The sequence below is a fragment of the Amblyomma americanum genome, chromosome 10, assembly GCF_052857255.1.
Source record: "Amblyomma americanum isolate KBUSLIRL-KWMA chromosome 10, ASM5285725v1, whole genome shotgun sequence".
NCBI classification, from domain to species: Eukaryota; Metazoa; Arthropoda; class Arachnida; order Ixodida; family Ixodidae; genus Amblyomma; species Amblyomma americanum.
Window position 1 is genome coordinate 60821124 of NC_135506.1, and position 24954 is coordinate 60846077.

The 24954-nt window shown below is 46.5% G+C and overlaps 2 protein-coding genes across 2 annotated transcripts; one reads left to right on the forward strand and one right to left on the reverse strand.

Moving 5' to 3' along the window:
• The first annotated feature begins 136 nt into the window (after nt 1-136).
• On the forward strand, nt 137-10096 carry eIF2alpha (eukaryotic translation initiation factor 2 subunit alpha). Its single transcript, XM_077640535.1, has 8 exons — nt 137-265; nt 658-908; nt 4936-5015; nt 5131-5279; nt 5700-5806; nt 6891-6988; nt 7752-7895; nt 9880-10096. The coding sequence occupies exons 2-8, from the start codon at nt 671-673 to the stop codon at nt 10039-10041; spliced, it is 978 nt and encodes a 325-aa protein (XP_077496661.1). The 5' UTR covers nt 137-265; nt 658-670; the 3' UTR covers nt 10042-10096.
• A 5980-nt stretch (nt 10097-16076) lies between these two features.
• On the reverse strand, nt 16077-24828 carry Exd2 (Exonuclease 3'-5' domain-containing 2). Its single transcript, XM_077640540.1, has 3 exons — nt 23598-24828; nt 17958-18199; nt 16077-16806 (listed from the first exon to the last, which is right to left on the reverse strand). Exons 1-3 carry the CDS (start codon nt 24540-24542, stop codon nt 16176-16178), a joined length of 1818 nt encoding a protein of 605 aa, XP_077496666.1. The 5' UTR covers nt 24543-24828; the 3' UTR covers nt 16077-16175.
• Between the last annotated feature and the right edge of the window lie 126 nt (nt 24829-24954).

Genomic DNA, 24954 nt, shown 5'->3' on the forward strand with positions numbered 1-24954 from the left:
TGTATTACATAAGTTATGAAAGCAATTTTTGTTTGTGCATTATAATTTTTACAACTTACTAGGGCAAATAAAATGAGCGAATAAAAGCACTTTTTATCGTTACCAAACTGCGGCTTGGTCTTTTTACTTCCGTTTTGTTTTGTTATTTTCTACGATCCATGAGCGCTGCTCTAACCGGTGCCACATGTTGGTTTGACTGATTTTTTGGTGTCTGTGCTACGTTTCCTCGTGGTTTAGAGCCCTGGATTGCATAAGACGACCCAGCGTAAGTGAAGTGCCGAAGATGCGGCTGCTTTGCTTCGTCTCTAGAAGAGCAAATTCTGTTCAATCGCGCCGCAGCTGCCGGCGTCGTCAATGCAGTTGTCAAGGCATGTGGGAAATTGGGCCGGCCCTCGGGCGCCTTCCTGAATATTAACTGCTTTATTTTATAACTAACGCACCTTTCTTTCATGCATTTAAATTACCAGCTTCCCTTATCAAGAGCAAAGCCGTATGATTCAACTCACTGCTGAGCAGTCCCGTTGTCTAGTTCAAATCATATCGCCGGTTGTCGTGTAGTACGTCATTCCTATCCTCGTGCTTCTGTCGAATATTGTGAGATCGCTGCTTTTCTTTGTCCTGTCATAAGGGACTGCAAGAGTAGCGTTTTGCTTCCAGTGAAACATCCGCCATGCCGCTCTCGTGTCGGTTCTACTCGCAAAAATACCCGGAGCCCGAAGATGTGGTCATGGTCAACGTCCGGCAGATCGCCGAGATGGGCGCCTACGTGCGTCTGCTGGAGTACAACGACATCGAAGGCATGATCCTGCTCTCCGAGTTGTCTCGGCGTCGTATCCGTTCCATCAACAAGCTCATCCGCGTTGGCCGCAGCGAGTGCGTCGTCGTCATCAGGGTGGACAAGGACAAAGGTACGGCCCCCCCATTCCGCGACGCAGTGTCCGTTTTCGGGACAACCTCTTCCCGCTTTAGGGATGCAGCGAGACCCCAGGTACACCTTTCCGTGCTGGGTTTACGGCTCACGAGTGCTCTATGTATGTGGGTGCTCGTTCGCGTATTTTAACGCGACAGCGTTAAGGAGCTCGTGTCGCAGAGAAGCCGGTGTCTTCGGCGTCTTTGGCCGTGAGCGAAAAATGGCGCATCTCGGCGGACACCTGAACCGCGCCGTAAGGGAAGGGATTTTAACGCGACAGCGTTGAGGATGGATTGATTGATGGATCGATCGATCGATTTTTCTTCCCTTACGGCGCGATCCGGGTGTCCAGCGAGAAATGCGAGACAGGCGTCATTTCCTTTCCTTCAAGGCTGTGGCTAGAGTTCCGTCCAGACGGAACTCCAATTTGCCCCAGAGTTCTGTCCAGACGGAACGTAACCTAACCCAACCCAGCCTAACCCATCGCAAACCTACCCAACCCCATTGTGTCCGTATTGTGCGGAGCCGGAAACAATAGAGCACTTTCTTCTTTTTTGCCGTCGTTACTCATCGATTAGGAGGCGACTATTAGAAGTTCCAATACAGAATCTCAGTTTGCGCCTGTCTTCTGTGGTTGTTCTGTCTCTTGGCGCTTCTATGCTTGGCCATACCAATGGGAATGTTTGCTCTGCCGTTCAAAATTATCTACTGGAATCAAAACGTCTACCTTCATGATCTTTCGTCCTGCCCCTCCCATTATCAGCTTCTGTATTTCGGTTTTTACAACCACTTATAGTAATCCCTACCCCTTCTTTGCCTAAATTTTACTTTGTATGCCCCCCTAACCTCCTGCAACCTCCTCGGCTACGAAAACTGTGCGATCCAAATTTTGGTAGGTCATCCCATGCTTGCCACATGCAACTGGTCATTTAAATAGCCACCGCCTGGTTATGGCCAATCCCCCTTGTGGGTATGTGCCATTGTGTGAGGTCAACAACAACAACAACAACAGCAAATGTTCCGTCTGGACGGAATGCTAGACACTCTGTTCCTTCAAAGCAATTGTTCATTTCATTTTCCTTCCCTTATGGTGGTTCGGATCAGGTGTCCCCTGAGGTATGTGAGACAGGCGTCCTTTCCTTAAATTGTCCAACGGCATCACGCCGAGCGGGCCATAGCTTTCCGTGTACTCCTCGGCAACGCTGCCACAGGCTGTCGCGTCTCACTCTTAAAGAAGAAGCTTAAGCATCCTCCAATTTTTGGTCGAACGGTACCAGCCTTTCGTGATGTGAATAAAGGCTTGCTCAGCCGATGCAGCATCAGCTATGTGGAAGCTTTTTATAGCCCCAGGGGGTTGAAATCTGTGGTCGTTTCTCATAACACATTTTCATACTCGGGACGTTAAACACCGCATACGATGACTTTTGTAATATTTTGCCATTACAACAGTGGTGCTAGTTTTGAAGAGGGGAAAAACTGTTCATGGTTATGTGCATAGACAAGGTTCGGTTACACCGGCTTTTAGCAGCCCTCTAGAAGAGAACTAAATGTGATTGCATTGTGCCACACTTCACTTTGTTGATGTGAACATGGGGAGTTCCACCAAAAGAAAAATGCTTTTGGTGTTATAAATTTAAACTTGTATTTAATCCAAACATTTGAAATGTTAAATATCCTTATTGCACAATAGAGCAACATTAAATATCAGATTAAGGCTCGAAATCTCGCGTATATTTATGAAACCTTACCTAAAGGAGTCCATGGTAGAGGGAGGCTAGGTAGATGGGTTTCTTGACAACACAAAGCGAACAAGGGAGGGGAAGCCTCGGGGTGCTTGCTAACGTTTTCTGACAAAAGGACTCATCTTCATCTGGGCAAAGCATTGATCATTGGCAGAGTTTAAATAGGGTCTTCACTTCAAGGATGAAGACCTGGTGAAGGGAGAGGACGGCGTGAAGTGGGAAGGGTTTTTGAATGAGGAGAGTGAACTTGAAAAAAAAAAGCCATTTAGCGCTTTAAGACGGTAGATTGCACCTCTCTCAGCCTCTACTTACACATTCCTACGCAGCATGTAGCGCTTTCATACAAAGCATAGGAGTATGCCCTTCACCTTTTTTTCACAAGTGCTCTGGCATCACCATCACAGGCCAGTGCCTAGCTTAAGGCAGATTTACTCTGGCGAGTCGAAACCATTGCACGACCGATTTCGGGCAGTTAGGTTTCCGAAGCACCAGAAAAGCGGCGAGGGAGCGTAGCAAATCAATTTAAACCTGTCACGCGACCTCCGCAACTCGCCCCTGTGAACCTGCCTTTAATCCTCACTGCCTCTGGTAGCCCTTCCGAGCATAGTAGCGAGAGCGGGATTACTGTTAACCGGAGCAACCAGACACTAACTCTTTGAGAAGCAGGGTGGTATCTTTCGAGGCACAGGCTAACGGAAAGCGTGGGTGTTTCTCATTGCCAGCAACAATGCTTTTCAGGGCACCTTCAGAACACTAGTGGTCTTACTGTCCTCTTAGCTCATAAATTCCCAACTAGTGGTGTGATAATTCTTCTTTGACTGTTTTGATGCACGCTGTCCTGGTGCACCGTTGAATTGCTGAAGCAGTGCCTTAAAGCTGTGGGTTTTATGCACACTATATTTATTGCTGTTTTTTGAATAATACATGCTTTGCGATGTTGAGCTGCTTGCAAGTACCTCCTATGCTGCTGACCAGGGCAGTGCATCTGCGTCTCATAACTGTGCCTGTTGGGGAGTTTATTGTAAATTGTTTTTAGTTAGCTGCAGGGATAAATGTGATTCAGTGGTGTAGCAGATGCTTCGTGATTTGCAATCGTTGCCTGAAAACAAATTTGTGCAACACTTTTGTTCTGTAGTCTCTCGAGCCACTTTCTTTTAGTGCGGAAAACAAAATTGTCTTGAATAACGGGAAACGTGCCTTGTGTGGAAAGGGGGTGGAGATTTTGTGCAGTTACCATTCACATGAATGCTACCGTATAGCTATGAAAGAATGGTTTCTTGCATCTTCATAATTAAGAATTCATCCTAGTCAAGAATACGAATCAGGGACCACATTTTCGCCAGGTGGTCACTGTGCCAAATGTGCTAACCATGATGGCTAGCAGACAGCAGTGCGAAGCAGAATTGGTCAGCTCAAAACAGGAACACTGTTAGTCCTGTGTATTTATAGGTAACTTCATAGTGGAATAGGCCTCGGTTAAGAAGACACTTGGAAAGCAAACTTGGAATCCCTAAAAGCATGATATCGAGACACAAAACCAGTGGGCATGCTGTTTGTGTTGCTCATCTTAAGCTTCCATAGTGTGCATTCAGGCTGGGTCCGCAGAATGATGCTAATTGGAGATTTTCACCTAGTTACTGTATCACATATTGAAATGCAGCAATGAAATTTCTTTGTTCTGTGACTTCTGGACAATGCAGTATTTGCTAGCATCAGAGCGGGTACTTTTATTAGTGCACATCGTAATAAAAAACTTAAGGGGACACTTAAGCTCCGCATTAATGATAAGACGTAATGACGCTAATGGGTCCCTTCAGCAGCCTGGGGTCCTCTTTGTTTATCACTTCTCACACACGGTCATTGTCCACTTCATTCTCCATGGTCATTCATAGATCACCAGTCCTCGTACCGCTCCTGGCACATGGGTGCAGTGTTTAAGTGGTGTGTCACTGCCCCTGCAGGTAGCTGTTTCAAGCACAGCTGCCGGTGAGGCTTGTGAGATCCAAGTTGCTTTCTTCGAGCAACCTCTCGCGACCTAGTGATCAATTTAACTGCCACCTGCCACTATGGCAGTTTGGTCACAATCCGGTGGGCAGTTGGCACAGTCCGAATGTTTCGCTGATGACACCGACTACGCCAGATTTTCTGCAGGACGGGAGCCGTAATACTGTCGTTAACATGTGCGTCATGCACATGTGCTCTTTGTTTCTGGGTGTTTTGTGTGAAGTTTGTTTATCAGTGTGTTCTTTATAGTTGATTGCAAGTAACCTTACAAATTTACAGGTTACATTGACTTGTCCAAACGGAGAGTGTCTCCCGAAGACATCACAAAGTGTGAAGAGAAGTTCGCCAGGGGTAGGGCTGTAAGTACCGGCAACATTCTTGTGAAGCCCCCCCCTCCCCGTTTTTTTTTTTTTTTTGTGACGCGGCAGAGTTTGAGGTTGATTTCACTCGCATTGTTGCTCGCGCTTTGCGCAGGTGAACAGTATCTTGCGGCACGTGGGCGAAACCCTGAAGTACGAAACCGATGAGCAGCTGGAAGAGCTGTGTAGGAAAACTGCCTGGTACTTCGACGACAAGTTCAAGAAGCCCACAGCGGCGTATGACGTCTTCAAGCTTGCTGTCACGTGAGTGCTTTTGGTGGAAAACATCTGTACTCTTTCTTGCAAGTCTCAGCATGGCGACTCACAGTTGGCTGACTATACAAGTGACAAAAACAAATCTTGGCAACATTGACCCGTCATCATCAGGTGGTAGAAATCTGTTTGGAGAGTTGCATTGACACCAGAATGCTCATTTGTTGTTCTATCTTTATCATCAGCCAGTCTACTCTGCTCAACGTTTCCCCCTGTAGCTACACCTTCTTATGAGAGTTTCAGCTCATAGTCTGCTGGTTGCCGTGAATTCGGTGGTTGTCTGTTCCGTTTATGGCAGTAGATGGCAAAAATTTGGCAAAACATCCATTATGTGTGGCTGTGCTGTATTGTCCCATGCTTGGGTGCATGGGAAATAGTTGCTCGAACAAGTTTGTCTTTTCTCACTGGCAGAGATGTGTCGGTCTTGGACGAATGCAACATCGACCCCAACACGAAGGAAGTGCTCTTGACCAACATCAAGCACAGGCTGACACCCCAGGCAGTCAAGATCAGGGCAGGTGAGCCCACTTCAAAGTGTATGGTAACACCTCCTTGATGCGTTTTTAACCCCCAAAAATTGCAAGAAAGAACAAGCGACTCAAACCACCTAATTTTGAAAAATGCAGCTGTCGAATGAGGTGCTAAGGCGTATTGAAAATTTGCATAAAATTATTGGTTAGCATTTCTTGGCCCAAGGTGTGAACAGCTTTTTTGTAGTGCTGATCAAATTCAGTCCACATCTGCGTTGTCTTGAGCACGGAAGGAACTTCGCAAGACATCCGGTCCGTCAGTGGCAGTGGAGAATGTAGCTGAAATCTTATCCGTGTCATTTTCGAATGCTTTGCCCTCTTTGCATCTAAGCACTGCGAGGAAGCCATCGCGGCTGCTGACTATTGCAGTGCTCGTGCTCCTCATGCTGCGTTCCAAAGGCGCGCCCTGCCTGTACATAAATTCATCTTTGTACTTCTCGGATATATCACCCTCACGAAGGATAACCCACTTGTATGTTAGCAAACGGGTTCTTTTTTTTTTACATTTACACGCTTCAGACAAGCCGCCATGGCAGTTGGTTGCAAAACATATTGTGTGACCAGAATTTGTTGAAATATCAGACATCGTAGCTCGGATAAAAATGGAGGAATTCTACGGGGCATATTTCTACAATTTGGAGTGCATGAACTAGGAGCATACCAGCGAGGTTGTGCTGTGCTTACGCTTCTCCTTGAACGACTGGTTGATCAGCTTGCCACTTCTATAGGAGGTGCACTGCTGTGAGAAAAATCTCAGCAGCTACAGCTTTTTGCTGCGTTTGCAGGTTTGATCCCTGGCTGCAGTGGCTGGATTTTAATGGAGGTAACACTAAAAAGGGAGAGAGAGAAAGTGTATTGAGATGTGCACTCATATTAAAGAACACTAGCAGTCTAGATTTGTCTGCAGTATTCCATTTGGGTATCCATTGTGGCCAACAGTGTAAACTGCACAGCAATCCTTCGTTTCTTTTTTCAAATGTACTAAAATTTGGGGCTTGCCTGGTGCCGTGGCAAAATGTATTTGAACGTCCTTGCTCATCACTTTTCACCCTTTTTTTTTTTCCATTGCCAGATATCGAGGTGTCTTGCTACGAGTACGAAGGCATCGATGCCGTGAAGGATGCCTTGCGGGAAGGCATGGCTCTGTCCACTGAGGACATGCCCATCAAGGTGAGCTCACCAGACCCATTTTTAAGTTCTGCTTTTATCCACTGGCCTTGCTGGTTAGCGATATGTACTAGGTCACATTGTGGAGGTGCTTCGTTGTTTCATTGAGGTGAGGTTACCTGCCGTAGAGCATGCACTATGTCACTATGCTCTTATCGGACAAATTCAGCTCAAATTGCCTACTTGCGCTGGATACGTGCAGTGACATATTTCGTTATGCTCAGTAGAATTTCAAAGCCTTGCTGCACCCAAGGATCAGAAAAGGATGAATGACTGCCAAAACTGTTTTGCAGACTAGTTCCCAGCCCTTGCGACGTTAAAAGCAGCAAAAATGCGGGACTCTAAAATGTAACATTAAAAGCCACAGCCCCGCTTTCTTAGCGGAGGTCATTGCTTCTTAGCAAGCTTGTGGAAAACAAAAGGTTGCAGCGGGTGAAAAATGCACTCCTTAAAACAAAGCGCACGAAACAGTATGCAGGACAGAAGAAACTGACATGATGCTTTCGTCCTGTGCACCGTCTCGTGTGCTTTGTTTCACGAAGTCGTGAACCAGCCCACTCACTAGTCTATACCTCTGAAAATACTCCACAGGCAACATTTTGCGCTGTGAACTTGGCTGTGTTTTTTTTCTTGCGTTCATATTGCTGGTGTTGCTGTTTTTGGGGGTACTGGACTTGGGCATAAAACTGCATTGCGGTCTTTTTGCAGTTGTTCTGGGTAAGGAACTGAGCAAGGGTATTGGGGCATGCACTTCTTTCCTCTGCAGATCAACCTGATTGCCCCACCAGTCTATGTAATGACCACAACCACCATGGACCGGACGGAGGGCCTGGAGGCACTCAACAATGCGATAGCCAGGATCGAAGAGACCATTCGCAAGGCGGGAGGCGTCTTCACTGTGCAGAGCGCAGTGAGTTCATGCCACTGCTTTGCATGCCTCGCATGTGTATTTGTTTTGAGGACCCCTGGCCCACCTTTACGGGATCTTTTGTTGAAACCTTCACCTTGTTTTCCTGTGTCTGTCATTATATTTCACTGACCTGCTGTGTTGCAGAAATAATGCTGCATTGTTGAGCGCTGTGCTTGCTCCAAAGGAAAGGGGAGTACACTTTAGACTCATCGTGAGCAAGTTTTGAAGGTGCAGCAGGCGTCGAGTTATTGTTATATGCCCTGGTGGCTACAAGTAAAGTATCAATGCCAGGAGGGAGAGAAATCTTAAAAAATAAAGAGAAGTGCAGGTCTGGATAGAGGCCCCAGAGTTGTCTTCGCTGAGCCACCGGCATCCCTATCTGTTGTAGCCAGTGCAGTTTGCTGATGACCAAGATGGGCAAATATTTAACATTTTCACGTGGAATCTAGTGCTGGTCACGTGGAATCTAGTGCTGTTTACTTGTGCTTTATGTCAGAGGCAGGTTAATGAGTCGCTCCTGGAGGAGGCGGTCACATTTGAACCATGCATGTCTTGGACTTCTGTTGTAAAAAGGGGGGGTTCGTCGTGGTCTCCCTATGTAAAATTGAAGAATTAACTTTTGAGAGTGGGCTTTGTTATGTCCATGGATTGCCTGGAAAAACTGAAATTGCCCTTCAGTGCCCTATCATCGTATCTGCGAATCATTTTCATTGTCATTGCTATTTCGTTATGGTCGATCGCAGATATGTTGAATTATTGCTGTTATCGAACTGTCCAAATATTCCCTTTAAAATTGCATGCAAAGGTATAGTAGTATTGTTTGTGTTTATCGAACTCCCGTTCAGTAAAGCATTCCGTGCACCGGTTGTCGCGCGATGAAGCCAACCGAGTTGACCGGAGGCATGCGGCTTTTCTCGCATGGCCCGCTTTGCTGCTGAAGGCGCTGCGGAAGTCAACCGTGCCATGATTCTAATGACATATTGAGTTTATAGTGTACAGTAACAAGATTAGATCTGTTGTGATAGGCGATGACTAGTTCCAAAGCGCCGTCCACTATGACACTAGCGAGCGGTGCACTTTCATTCGTGGCTGGGTGCTATGTTCCTGTACGCCAGCGGGCGGCACATTGCTGAAAGGAAGTGTACCGATAGCATGGGTTCACAATATTCAAGCTTCTAGGTTACAGATAAGCTTATCTTTACCACTTTACCATACTCTATATATCAGATTCTCAACATATGCCAAATTATTTCACATCCTCTTCATGTTCGATATACCCAGGATCAACTGCCTATGCGAGACATGCATTAGCAAGTTTACATCATGTTGGTGCAGGTTCTTCTGCTTTGGCTGATTTGGTTAGCACAAGAATTGACTGCATGCAGATCGTCCAATGTCTGAAACAATTATGTGACGCTGTCATTTGTTCACGTCGGAGTTAGGGCATCAAGAACAAATGTAATGCTGCACTACAACTAGATTTTGGAGTGTGTTGACTTAACGTCTTTGGACCCATTCAAATTAAATGCCTTTTAAGCCCATCTGCAAAGTTGGATATACTAAATGAGTGCCAGAAACTAGGTCGTCACATATCTTTTGATACAGCAGTACTGCTATTTCATGACCTTGGTCTTGTAATCATAACAGTGGTAAGTGGCTGCAGTCATATGAAAATTCTGCATGTAATGCAAAAAGTTCTCTCTGCACTCACCCCTGCTGATTTGGTGTAGTTGTGCAGTTCAGGCAAGTCTGTTGGCATTGTGTACTGAATGGCAGAGTGAAAAAGCTTTTTTTTTTGTCTAAAAAACCGCCAAATACAATTGCACTAAATGGAAAATGGCTAATTATTGAGTGTAGCAGTTAATTGAAAGAGCTCTTTCTTATTCACAAATGCATGCAGTAAAGTTTACTGCAGGTGCTTGACAAGTGCATTGATTGTAGAGCTAGAATTCCGCTAATGTGCCCCCCCTTTCCTGCTGCACAGCCCAAGGTGGTGACTGAGACAGACGAGCTGGAACTTGCCAAGCAGTTGGATCGCCTGGAACAGGAGAACGCCGAGATCGACGGGGATGATGATGACGAAGAGGCCGAGGCTGGTTCGGCTTCTTCGGGAGGCGAGGACAATGTGGTGATAGCCGAAGCCTGACCTGGAACAGGTCAGGGCGTGGAGGAATAAAGTGGTTTGCTTAATAACCCTTGCACTTGGTGTGTTGTCTCGTTTGAGCAAAGCTTCATCATCGTTTGTTGCTACTCCTCTCTTTGTGCAGAGCAGCAAACGGGATATATGTAATAGAACGTTTTGACTGAGGCCAATCTCGTCCTTTTGTGTAACTCTCTTGGCCAAAACCCTGTTTGTTTGGCACTAGTTCAGGAGCTGACACAGCTTCGCAGTAATTGTTCGAGTAATTGTTCTGCAGTCACTGTGCATGATTTAGTATAGTGATATTGGTGCTGGGAAGTTCTATATGCCCTGCTTTGAAGTGGTGTTCTCGGGTCAGGTTGCTAGGCTAGGTGCACTGTTGCTCTGAATTCACCTGCCTGCAGTTGTGGTACACGTGCCATGACTTTTTTTCTTATTTTTGGTAGGTTGATTCGTTCTGGTGAAGTGTGCACGTGAGAGAAAGTGGTACCAGACCCACCATTTGGTAGGCCTCTTCTCTTTGGCTGTACTAGTTTGAGAAAGTTATGTGGTAGTGGTGCACGAGTTTGCAGTGCTGGTTCTCGCAGTTTAAATTTATTTACTTAGAGTCCCATCAATCACTGAGGCACTCTAGAGGTGTTGAACCTAGACAGCCCCTTGGCGCTCTGCAGCTGTATCGAAAATCAATGGGACAGAGTAGGCCTCGCCATTGGCTCGCTGTACCGTTGCCCTGTGACGCCCAGCTGCATACCATTTATATGACCCACAAACGGCTCTACCTGCAAGAAGCAGTTTTGTACAGCAAATTGTATTTGTTCGCATGATGAAAGCCCTTTTTCCTGGAACAATTAAAATTTTTGGAGCGCGCTCATTAAGTGAGGTAAAAAATTAAGAAATTTGAAGCCATAATAAGGGACAAAAAAAAATTGGCTGTGGTTCAGCCCGGCTGTAGCTAGTAAGATAAGCGAAAGCTCTGTTAAGATAAGCACATACCACATGCTTTTATATAGCGAATAGCAGGTCGTGCGATTTCCTGCAGTTGCAAGAGTGACGTCAGTTCCACATACGCAGCTGTGGCGTGGCGCAGCGAGTCGCATGATTCGATGGTTGCGAGGCAAGCGGGTGCCATCGGCTCAATGCTCGCAGCTGTGGCAAGGCGTGGTGAGTCGCATGGCATGATGTCAGCGCCAAGCCTTCGCTCCTCCTGGTTTGAAGGTCAAATTTCTTAGCCACATGACCTTCAGCTTGGTACGGGACAAGTAGAGCTTTCGCTCTAAATGTAGGCTGGTAGAATACACCCTAAACTCGTTTTATATGCGAAAAAAGCTCTCTTCAGCATGGTTTCTGTGCTTGAGGGCATAGTGAACAACTTTTATTTAAGCTCGCCCTTGTAACTCTTTCAGCGGCTCGTAACTAGAGAGCACAACCAGAATTCAATCTAGTACAGCTCTTGGTATTCGGTGCGAAGTGCAACCACAAGTTGCTATTAGCAGATCGTGCAAAGAAACCTTTGGTTCTTATTTGTTCTTATCAACTGTTTGCCATGTAGTAATGTCGACATTCGGCTACTTTTTATTGTACAGCGTAGCTGATCTGGCATTTTGAATAGGGTGTCTGCGGGCAGCCGCTGCAGGAGTCCTGGACTGAGGCCCCTCCCGGATGGGGCAAGCTTCCCTTTATTAAGGCGAAAAGTGATATTGTATGTCGTAGCTATATATATAATACACTAACTATACTTAGTTAAATAGTGGTTAGTTAATTAGTAAATAGTTGGTTAATTAATAAATTAGTAATACTAGTGGTTGGGACAGTATGTCGTAACTGGGAACTCTGTATACGATTGTCGTGAGTAGGATGGGAACACCCTTGGTTGCGACGGAAAGTCGTAGAATTCAGAGAACCGAACCGGGGGGTTTGGCGATTAATTCCAACACCTTGCTTGAGGGTCCGACAGCAGGGGTATAAAATACTAACGCAGCGGGACGCTGCCGTGAACGATTAGGGGAGCTGATCGGGGGGGCCGTGGAAGTAACGAGGGCTTCCGGTGTTCAACCGGTGCCGCAACGCTAAGTCCACGGTCCGAGTAAGGGATATCTACACTGCCTAGATCGTGGGGCCGTGGAAGTAACGAGGGCTTCCGGTGTTCAACCGGTGCCTCAACGCTAAGTCCGCGGGTCCGAGTAAGGGATATCTACACTGCCTCGACCGGGAACCATCGGATCAGTGAGGGCTTCTCGTGGGCACCAGTACCGCAACGCTGACTCCGACGGTCCACGGCAAGCTCGGGAAGAGAGGGGTAAGGCCAATGCTTCCGTGCAGCCCGGGGACTGACCGCCTCCAGTCGCTCCCGACTGCCCTTTTTTATACCCTACGGGTTGCACCACGGGAGTGAAAGAAGCCGCGGAAGCCCTTAATTGTTTCCAGGTTTGAGTTTGTGACCGTTGCTCCCCCTTTCGGACCTCATCGCAGGCTATGTTCACTTTATTTCTTCTTCCAGGGTGCAGGTGGCGCTGCTGCGCTACACGATAATGCACTGCGCATGCGCAAGGTGCCAGCAGACAATGCATGTGTGCTTCAGCCTACTGCACATGCGTGTGACATCATTGAGTGGTGCCACTAGGATTCGAGAGGGGTGCCCCCTGGTAATCTTGCCAGATGCCTCCTGAATGCCAATCTTGAAGGATGCCGCCTAAACGCTCTCTTATGTCTCCAGCAACCAAGCGTGCTAATGAACGTCGGTGAAAGTGTCGTGAAGCGAACAGTTGTGTAGTCTTTAATCAACATCTTCACCACACATCAGCGAAACAGGGAGCTACACTGTGCTAAAGGCTTCCGCCTCACCGCACTTTAGGTCAACAAAGTGGCCCCCTGAATTTTTAGACCAAATAAATGTTTTCCATCATTATCATCTAGCATTCACTGTCATCACTAGCAGGCTGCATGTAAAAAAAAAGTGATTATTTGGGGGAAAGTCTATCTAGTTTTTGAAAGCCTAAGTAGGAGGTGTGTTCATTATGCAACTAAATAGCGTAGTGCCAGAGTGGGACATCTGGCTGCCGATCAGGCACAAGAAAATCGCCTCTGCAACCAAAACTGCTGCACGTGTTTGTTGCAGCCATACAATCTGCGAACTGCTGCTTATGGAGCTCTCCTCAGCTGCTGACACCGGAAAATGCAAAACCACATAAAAGGGGTAAGAATGTAAAATTCTCAGTTGTCAAATTCTTGGCCAAAGGTACGCAGTTTTTTAATTTTAATAGATGGAAATTGTGAAGGATGAAAGCAGTCGCTGGGTAACACAGCAGCAGCCCACGCGGAACACAGCTTGCCCGTTCCACTATATTCTCTAGGGCCTGCACGCAGCGTTTCTTATCGCAGTCATCGAAAACAACAGGATAGTTGGTGCCGATTAGCTTTCGTTGCCAGCATGCTCACACTAGTCGTTGACTGCATCGATCGTGGCATGCCGCAATGAAGCATCGCTGTATGCTGCTGTTCTGTTTTCTGACCCATGAGCGCACAGTGGTTCTCGATGGGCCTTAGCACGGTGGTTTCATGCAAGACTGAGCCGTGTGCACAGTTTTGTCGCGTGCTGGACGTTGATTTTATGAGGAAATAGCATGTTAACTTATGCGAGTAGAACGATTTACTGTGCCTACAGATCGCCGTTTGGATATGCTGCGATGTTAAGGTGTGAATTGAATTGTGTAGTAAAACGCTACTCGCAAACTATTCGAAATATTGAATATTCGCACATAATTGCTGTCTTACCACATTTCAGCTGCACTTTACACAAATTTGTGCTGAACTAGGAATGAACAAAGAAAGTTTAGGGCATATATGTGGCACTGAAAAAGCAAATGCAAAAGTTAGTTTCGCACTCTCTGGAGTGCTGAAGCCAAATAAAACAGACTTGAAAGATGCACAACCTGGCTTTCAGCCAAAGTTGGGTTGTAAGTACCAATAGCATCTGTAGAAGCAATGGAATGGCAGAATTCACATCAGTCTATAGAGCAGCATTGGAACAGTGACCTGTTCATACCACGCAACCATGGAAATGCACATCTTGAGAAGGGCTCTCAAACTTCTTTATGGCACTATCTAGCTCGACCTTTGGACCACAACAAAATGTCTTCACGAGCTGAAACCTGAGAATGCCATGATTTGTTTGGATTATGCAAAACAATTAAAGCAGCCAAGTAATGCACCCAACACTGTCTCAGCAGTTCGGTGATGTTGCCAGGTCGTTCAATGAACCACAACGTAAGCAAGTCATGAAAATAGGTTATGACAGCTTCCACACTCCCCAAAACCTGAGGTGCACAATTTTAGAACTAATGCTGCAAAAATTCTTTGAAACAGCATAAGTGTGGACTTCAAGACAACACAAAACAACAAAACATGGGGCAGCATAGTGATAAAAATGTTCCTGTTCAAATCTGGGGCCAAATTACAGAAAGATCACAATCTCAAAACAGTCAAAAAGCACCGCTCCTATTGGTCTGCGTAGACTGGTGGGCATATCTACCAACAGCAGCGGAGCTAACTGATCCGTTTGCAATAGGTTTGTGATCTTATTGTTCCATAATTCAGCCCCTGGTATCATCTATCAGCTAGCTACTGCTATAGAATTTGCAGCTTCTCGCAGAATTCACTTTAACAAGAGCCTCGTTTATTGTTCAATGTTAGCTTCAGCTGCTCATCATAAGTTCCTGGTCAAGAAGCCAAATTTTCATAGAGGTAAAATGAAAAAATACCCACATCTTGTATCCTGCATGCAGGACTTACCACCTGCAAGCATGTCTACATGTAGTAGCAGCCGTGCCTACGAGAAGTCAGCCATTAAATTTTGGAAGGAAGACTGATTGGTAGCGTGTACCACAGCATACCGGTATGGTATGTTATGTGCAGTTAAATGTCCCTAAGCTGTACATGTTTTCAGACGTGACACAGTGGAGGGCTCCCGATTAATTTCGACCACCTGGGGTTCTTAACCACCTTGTGGACTTGGAAGAGCCAGGTTTGTCATAAGCTGCCCTAGCTGCCTGTCATATCTGGCTGCCGAGCCCAGCTTGTGTGTTTTCTGTCACAGATGACAGCACTGGTACTAAATGACCATTTTGGCACCAGTTCTGACACACAAAGAAAAAGTGTCGGTTAGGCGGTTGATGTGCACCGATATTGCACCACACGTGGGCATCTTTTGCATTTTATCTTCATTGAAATGCAGCTGGGATTTGTTTCTGTGGCCTTGGCCTTGGCAGCCAAATGCGGTAACCACCAAGCCACCAGTTGTTTTGGCAAAACGCCCTGCGATTCTCAGTTATCACTGCTTGCAGCTTGCACAAGTATGATAACTGCTTGCACAAAATTGTACTAATGCAGATAGAGAAGCTTGGCAAAAGCTAACAAAGCAGCAGTGCACACTGCATTAAAGGTCTTGAACTAGCCATTTAACTATTTATAATGCACAAGTTCTGTGCGTGTCTCACATGCATAAAAATAGTAAAACTGCACTCAATGACTCCTGGAATTTAATGCATCACTTTCAAGCCGTTTTAGCCACTGGTTTAGAAAAGAACGGTGCGCAGTTGTACCAATTACTCTGTAAAAATACCTCATATACAGTAGCTTAGAAGGACTTGGTTGTAGGCCATTTGGTATGCCAGTTGTAGGCCTCATGTACGGTACGTACTTTTAACTTTTGGATATACAAGACAGCTTGCATTAGAACTGAAAATTACTTCAAGAAGTATCTGAGGCAGTTGACTCAGAACTTAAATAATTTCTCCATTTTATTTTTTCCTGTCAAGATGGGTCTCGAACTGTACACCCCCGTTTGTAGAAAAAAACACTTAAGAGGCCTATTAGCAAAAGATAAAGATCCACTGAATGATTTGTTTGATAGCTCGGTAGTATTCAGCACACAAAAATATGATACGAAGGTGCACCATTTTCTGTTTGCCGGCACTTGAAGCAAGTGGGACACGCATGTCCCACTGCCGTACAAAGGGTAAATTCGATAGAAAAGACAGAGGCAATACGTGGCATTCAGTTTATCCACACCCGAAGAAATAAAAACATCACAGTGGACCCTCTTCATGTTCACAGGAATCTGCACAGAATGGCATACACTGCCGTCACTGTTTTTTAGTCAAATCTTCTGGCGAAACTTTGAGTTTCTTCAAAACAGTGTCCACAAGCTCTTGGCTGATGCCAATCTCCGAGAGCGTCACATCCTTTGCCCTACCCTGAGCAAACTTTAGCGCCAACACCTCACGGTGGTGGTCCACAGACCACAATGGTGGCATGTACTGGGGCTGCATCGAGTCCAGAAAGTGTTGCCTCCACCGCATCTCGAAGTTGGCCAGCCCGATTGTCTTCTTGAAATGTTCGACAACTCTCTGACCATGCGGAACGAAGTCGTCATTGTAAACCTTTGTGTCGATGTCTGACGCTGTCCGAATGATGTCGTCGGTGACCTCTGTGACGTTGAAGTGCTCCTTGAGGACATTCTCAAGACGTGCCACTCTGACCTCTGGAAGTGAACTTCGAGCGTTCAACAATGCACGGCCAGCCGAACGCACTTTCCGCAGCAAGCTGTCTTCTCTCGCTTTGCCGACGTCGCCACACTCTATGGGCGCATTGCACTCCTCGGCCAGTGCTTTGCGAAGAGCAGCGTCCCTGAGGTTGCTGATCTGGTGACAGCGGAGGCACAGCAGCAGGATGTCATGCGAGATGTGGTTCTTCATTATGTCTGGGAAGTACTTCCTAGAAAATAAAAATAAAAAAACAACTTGTTGATTTCCTTTTATTAAAAATTTGCACTGAAATAAGCTGTGAAACTTTAGCCACAAATGCCTGCCTAAGTATCACAGAAGTAAAAGTAAAGCATACAAGTGATTGTGGCTGCCGATTTTTTCTCCAGCCACCTATTTTCGCTCCTCTGTATTCAGTGGCGAAAATAAACATGACTATTATATTAATTACTAGCTCACTCATTCATGCCATTTCTCAGCATACATCAAAACGTCGTTCAGTGGACTCCCATTAATTCAGAAAACTACATAATTAGACACCTCTTTTCGGCCCATCTAACTTATGTATCAATCTATGGAATGAAACTCTTGTTAACTTGAACGAATTTCGCAGCACTCCGGCTAATTCGAACAGGCGGCGTCCCTTGCTTTCTCGTTGCCGTCGTCACCATTGGCGTAACTGGGTGGATACCATTAACGCACTCACCTTATATCACGGTCAACCTGGGTCCCATAAGCCCACGGGCGGCTCCCTTTGTGACAGCCCCCTGCCAGTGTAGGTGTGCATCACGTGACCACTACACCAGTGGTCACGTGACTAAACGCCTAACAGCTATCGCTGAATCTCACGTTACACAGTCGTAACCGTCATGCGAATTTTTTTATCCACCCCCGTCTCCTACAGCAATTCGATATTCGTACTCCCTACAGTGATTTGAGATTTGGTAAATTTGGACATTTTCTCTGGATCCTGTGATATCCGAATGAATGTGCATGCTGTGATGATAACACAGAGTAGTGCTCCTCTAAAAAACGCATCCATTGGCAGCAAGAAACTGTCCTAAGAACATCAGAAACAACAAATGACAGGATGCCCACTGACGACCTGTCCATTGAAGCATATTTACCAGCACAGAAAGCCAGGATAAGAGACTGCATTCATATTCTCTTTTTGGAGCCATTAGCATACATCACCAAAGACACATCAATACCAACAGAAATGATTGTCAGTTCCGATAGTCCCATTATGGCTAGCCCCCATTACCAGTGGCTATAGCCCCGTTTTCTAAGGCTTTGCAGTGCGAACCTTCTTATTTGCTACCAAAAAGTTAAAGTAGGTGCGAGTGTAGCCGCGACCCATTTAGCCTCTCGCAAGCTGCTCACCTGTACTCGTGAGGAACGACATTCTTGCGGACAAGGGACTGTGCCGAGCTGCAGACCACGCAAATGTTGTCTTTGTTCTGTGTGTAGTACTGGCTGTCCAACACAGGCCTGTTGGATGGCTCAAAGTTCAGCTGCACTGCGAGTGGCTCATCATCGCGAGACACGATAGTCCCGAGGCCTCTGTCAACGTACCACTGGACCTTCTTGTAGTTGCAGCTGCTCAGTCGCTCCCCATCTGGTGCCTGCAGGTAAGCAAGTGGGAAAACTGATCTGGGCTGAAAGCCCAACCAAGGTAACCGATTACAAGAGTTAAAGAAACTGATCCAAATTAACTCAGTTCTGAGAAGCCCACATTTGTTTTCATTCGGCAGACATAACAACTGACCTAACTAGAAGACGTTACTGGCATTTTGTTAGTAGTAAGGGTGTATCACGGCATTTGTATTTAAAAGTATCTATTTATAATATAGATCTACCAAGCAAGTTTGCACAGATGTAAGTTAACAAATAAAAGAGGCTACCAAAGAAGATCAGTCAGTCCAGCATGACCACAACTACTGTTCACAAAAATATTGGAGCAATATTGCAACCAGTGACGGACAAGCCTCTTTAAAGGAATAGAGAGGAAAAACTTCGCTGCCATGATTTGTGCCCCAAATAGTAGCTGTGGCACAAGCAACTATTTATAAACAAAAATTAGCAAAAAGGAAATTATTTTCACCAAACTTCTTCAACCCATATATGCCTAGCATCCAACATGTAGGACACCACTTGCTTGCGCAGTAACTCTTACCAAGCTTATTGTGCAAAAGCTTGCTCCCTCTAGCATAGGTTCAAGAGGGTCTAAACTTCTCCCATGCAAGGGTTGTGTTGAATGGATTCGGTTTTGTGCATAGCGTGCTTCCAGAAAGATCCACCAGTCTTCTCTGAGAGCCATTATTGAAATTCGGCCCCATCAACTACACTGTAATTCTGCAAGAAACACAATTTTTGCGCACCAACATATAAGGAAACCACCACGCATAATGAGAAATGCGTCTGTAAAGTCGATGTCAAATGTTTGAAGCTTTAGCACGTGCAACAGGTAGCGAATCTGCCTAGTATCCTGCACTGTACGATGGCTAAAAATCGAAAAATATCAAAATTTTTCAAAGTTCGGAAGTTTCGGCATATATACAGGTTAAACCGCAACACCTAGCAGCTGCGAACAATTCTCAGTGTAAAGTCAATCCTACCGGCTTTGGTCAAGCCATTACCAGTTGCAGGCACGTTATGGAATGAACGGGAGCATTTCATGCACTCATGTTTCATTGAACACTATGTTCGGTTCAGCTACTCCATGTCTATTCTTCAAGATCTTCGCTCCACATCTCGTGGTTTTCTACTTCGATGCATGAAGCACGTGGCACAACGCAATTCCAAGGCAACACTGTGCACAAGGAAAAGGAAATGAGAGGTAGTGTTGAGAGAGACAAGCAGTGCCACCTATGGGAAAGATCAGAAGCTGTGCAGGATATGAATTCTTCCCGTGCAATCATCATGCTTAACATGGGTGCATGCATGAAGGAACTTCCTTTGCTCCAACCACTTTGTGGACAGCGATTATGGTTTGTTTTATGAGGGGTTTAACGTCCCAAAGCGACTCAGGCTATGAGGGATGCCGTAATGAAGGTCTCCGGAAATTTCGAACACCTAGGGTTCTTTAACGTGCACTGACATCACAACGTACACAGGCCTACAGCGATTATGATGCAATTCTGTGCTGCTGTGGAGCCTCGGGATGTCACCGACAAGGCAGCACCTGAACCTTGATGCCATGCCATCCGCTTTGTCGAGAAAACGCAAATAAGATAACACCTGAGGCGCCTTAAAAAAAAAGAAGGCAAATATTATTTTCTGTATGCAAAATAAATGAGGACAAGATCAGTGCGCATTAAGAACAGCAGGCAATGCTAGTCTGTCACATACTCTGAGACGCCTGCATTCTTGCGAGTGTTGGAGCAGGCGTCATTTCTGCTACTCTGGAGCAGAAGCCTGGCTTACATAAAAAAGACATGCTAGACTACAGACAGGTTGAAAACCTGCAAGCAAGCTTTTTTTTGTTTAGGCGTGGAAAAAATTCATTCCCAATGTTAGTGTGTGTTAACTTTGGGGTAATATTTAGAAGCTGTATTGGCAGTATCCAACCTCATAAAACGTGTGTGTACTGTCTATGGGCACACCTGCTACACAGATATACCTTGCGAATGCTGCAAGGATGCTGGAAAACCATGGAGAGTTACTGAAATAGGTGATTGTCACCGCACGACACGTACTTACACCTTTACCGGGTGGTTCTGGCACGATTGCTCATTGTAGTCGTAATGCCTGCTCGAGCTATTACTCTAAGTGAGACGGGGACACCTCAACTGAGCACGGCTGCCAGTAGGCACATGATGTCATATCTGCTGGCTTACAACCTGGATTACGATTATAACCGCGTGAAAGAATGGCGACAGATACAAGAAACATGTACACATACAGAGTGCACTGTGTGTACATGTTTCTTGTTTCATGAACGAGAAGCAGCAGCTAGTCTGCCAGAAAACCCTTCTTGAATTACAGCCTGGAGCGCACTAGGTGCAGCCTAGTGCCTGCTCATAAAACAGCCATGCGCTAATAAATAATTAGAATAATCACCACATTATGACAACCGTGTCATCAGAATGCAATCTTGGTACTTTCTAAATTTTAAATAATTGTTTTCAGTATGCCTATAATGAGATAATGAAATATGCTTTACTGAAATAAGAAAACACGACAGGCAAGCTCTGCACAGCTACATATAGACTCGATGCTTGTCAATAACATTTGTCAGGGTTGAAACCACAAACACTGCTACCCAAAAATGATTTAAAAATGAATCCACCCGGGCAGTTCAGTCTAGAATTTCAGTGTGTAGTGAAGCGTTCCAGTAAAGTGCTACAGGAAAACCGTATCAACATTCATTTCATCTCTATGCCTCGTGCATTTTTAAAAGTACCCACAATGTCTGCCTGCGCTGCCAAGGTGGCACTGCAATTGTTCCATTCGATGACTCAAAGCTGCTTTTGTCAGCCGCTTGGGCCGCTGCAAACGCGAGAACACATTCTGCGCGATTAGATACCCGCGTTTGGCTGACAGCATTCATTGCCTAGCTTCTCTCGTCGTAGCGCAGATAGCTGACGCACGGCACGTGCGCCTTTGACAGAGCGCGGAGGCTCACGCCAATAAGCGCCTGAAGGTGGCGCGGAAAAGTACAAATAGTACTTTTTGACAGGAGGTTGGACAGGACAATCTGTTTTCATTGACGCAGTGTATAGAGCTTGCTGAAAAGGAACACAGGCCCCTATTGCTGGTATTTCTGGATATTAGGGGAGCCTATGACAATGTTATTCAGGAGTATTTGTGGGACATACTGGGCACATTGGATGTGGAAGATGGAGTAATTAATCTTTTAAAAGATATATATAAAGGTAACAGAGTGCTCATAAAATGGGAAAAAAATGTATCAGGGCCTGCAGAGATACAGCGGGGGCTTAGGCAAGGATGTCCTCTGTCCCTTTTGTTGTTCATGTTGTACCTGCAAGGGTTGGAGACCAAGGTAGAGGGGAGCGGACTAGGCTTCAACCTTTCTCTTTTCAAGCAAGGGGAATGGCTTAAACAGACATTGCCGGGACTAACATACGCAGACGATATAGTGATAATGGCTGACAACAAGGAAGACCTGCAGAAGTTGTTAGACATATGCAGTACAGAGGGAGATAGATTAGGCTTCAAGTATAGTAAGGAAAAATCTGCAGTCATGATATTTAATGAAGAGGGCGGCGAGCATAGAATACAGGAGTTCATGCTAGAGGTAGCGGATGAGTACAAGTATCTTGGGGTGAGGATAAATAACAGTGCTGAGTATCTGACAGAGCATGAAAAATATGTAATGAATAAAGCTAGTAGGAATGCAGCTGTCATGAAAAATAGGGCACTGTGGAATTACAATAGATATGAAGTGCTAAGAGGGGTCTGGAAAGTGGTGATGGTCCCTAGCCTGACCTTAGGTAATGCGGTCCTGTGTATGAGGCCAGATGTTCAAGCAAGGCTGGAAATTAGGCAACGGGGAGTAGGGAGGTTAGCTTTGGGAGCACATGGCAATACACCAAATCAGGGGGTACAGGGTGATATGGGATGGGCGTCTTTCGAGAGCAGAGAAGCTAGCAGTAAGATAGCATTTGAGGAACAATTGAGAAAAATGGAGGAAAAGCAGTGGGCTAGGAAAGTTTTCAGATACCTGTATATAAAGAATGTTGACACGAAATGGAGAAAGCGAACTAGAAAATTGACAAGCAAATACCTGGACAGCAGTAAGGGGGCAAATCAGCAATTATCGGTTAAGAAAAAGGTTAAAGAAACAGAGAGAGCACTGTGGAAAACGGGGATGCTGACGAAATCGGCACTGGGAACATACCGAACCTTTAAACAGGAAATTGCCAAAGAAAATATCTATGCTAATTGTAGGGGAAGCTCTGTTATTTGAGGCCAGGACTGGGGTTTTGCGGACTAAGGCGTATAGAGTCAGGTACCACGAGATAGACACGTTGTGCATTGCGTGCGGAGAGGAGGAGGAAACGGCTGAACACTTGATACTTTTCTGTAAAGGGCTTCACCCTAGAGTGGAAAGCAGCGGGGCTGACTTACCCAAGGCATTGGGGTTTAGGGATAGTGAAGGGAAAGTGGATTTTAAGAGGTTAGAAGTAACCAAGCGAAGGTTATCTGATTGGGGGCTAAAAGCAAGACAAGAGTAAAATTTCACAAGACATGGCTAGGTGGCTTGAGCCACCGCGCGATGTAAAGGGTTCAGCCGTATCCATCCATCCATCGTTGTTAAAGGAAAAATTAAAGAAAAGCCATGCACAGTGTCAACGGCACCGGCGTTTGCGACCGATTCGGAAGAGGGGTCCGCTTTACAACAATCGAGGGCCGCAAGGCTCGTGTGGCCTTTATTATTCGTGGCTTGGAGCTCTTCCAGGTCCCCTCAGCCCTTTACTGCACACTTCGAAATTCTTTCTGTTGTCTCGAGAGGTGGAAGGAGCCAGCACCAGGTAGGGTCCCTCGACATGGCTAGACATGGTTAGGTGGCTTGATCCACCGCCCGATTTAAAGGGTTCAGCTGTATTCATCCATCCGTCCATCTATCCAGTACTACCCAAAACTGCTTGCTCTTCTCGCTAGGCATTGTGTTATGGCGCTGAAATCGGCACCGCAAATTTAAGCGCAAGTTCCCCAAAGCGCAGCACTAACAGCAATAGCTGCACAGCAAGCCCCTCACTCCCTAGTGCACTGCAATTGCAGGGCATTTGATGTGCAGCCAATATAACCGATGGGCCCTTGAGGACAACGGAACTGATTCCACGGGAAGGCAAGCGTAGCAGGGGGTGGCAGAAAGTCGGGTGGGTGGATGAGGTTAGGACAGGGCTAGTTGGAGGGATATGGATATGGAGGGATAAGGGAGGGGGAGAACGATAATGATGAAGCTCCAAACTCCTCAGGTGTACCGCGATTGCAGAATGCACGTGAAAGGGTTACGAGTCCAACGGTGATAACTGCCCACTCATCGCGCGACTCTACCTGCAAGATGCAGTTGTCGTACAGCGGGGTCTTGCGCGTCACGTACGACCGGAAACAGCCCAGCTTCTTCGGCAGCCCGCCGGCAGCCGTCGGAGACGAGTCGCAAGACTTGGCAGGCGTCAAGCTCCTCTCCGCCCTGATGAACGGGACGTCCAGGAGCCATTCGCAGGCGGCCAGGGTCTGGGCCCTGAGCCTCCGGTGCCAGCCCGGTCTGTAAGAGGCAAGCGTCAGCCTATCTCGAACGATCTGGTCGAAGATCTGCACCGACAGGATGACGTCGCTGGCGGCGTAGTCGATCTGGGCAGCGCTGAGAGTGTCTGCCTCCCAGTTGCTACACGCGTGCACTTTGGACTTGTCCGCACGCACGCCGAGGATCGCGCGGGCCTGAGTTTTGAGCCCGGCCACGGGATAGCCTCGGAGTTCGGGAAAAAGGCTGAGCACATGCCGCAGGTCGAGGCAGCCGCGGACGCTCAGGCCGTAGTCTTGGAAGAGCTTGCAGGCGTCGTCGCAGATTGCGACTCCCACCTTAACGATAGAGGAGTCTTCCAGCAAGTCCCTAAGCGAATCCGGAAAGTGGTGAAGGCACTGCTCCCGCATGTCTCCGGCGGCGCCCGGGAACATCTTGCAGATCCGGAGAAGCACGCTGAAGTCTCTGCTGGGAGCCAGTTGGAGAAGGGCGACATTTTGCCGCCGCTTGCCGACGCTCACCCACTCGCAGTCGAGGCCGACGAGGCCGGACTCGCGACATAGTCTCAGGAAAAGCTCTTCCACCTCTTTGAACTCTTCCAAGGAAGAGCAGACAACAATCTTGCTGCCAAACAGGCGCTGGACATATTTGTGCAGCTTCTTTTCGTACTGGTACGCGCCGAGCGCAATGCATCCGACAGTGCCTGCTGTGAGCACGGCTATCTTGGGCCAGGAGACGGCGTCCATGGCCGCGCTCATTCGGAGCTGTGTAGCAAAGCCGGTACCGAATGACAGACGTGCGAAGTCGGGCGGAAATTAAGTACCATCGAGGCTCGCAGCACACAACAGCAGTACGAACCAACTTGTAATGACAGCGTGCACAGCGCACAAGACCGGTCGACGCGACCACAACAGAAGCACGTGGCAGTGAGTAGTAGACAGATGAGGGAAAGATGTGTACAAAATAGGTAGATAACTTTTAGCAGTTCTTCTTGAAGTTTGGCAGCTTGGCAACGACATTCATAATAATGAGAAAAAAAAATGCCAGCAAATTGTTTGCCAGTGAAAGTAACTTGCACGCAAAGTAAATATAAGAAGGCTCACAGTGATATTTTTAGATAAAGTGGTTCCTAACCGACTTTATCAAACAGCATGAGATAGCTGAAAATCA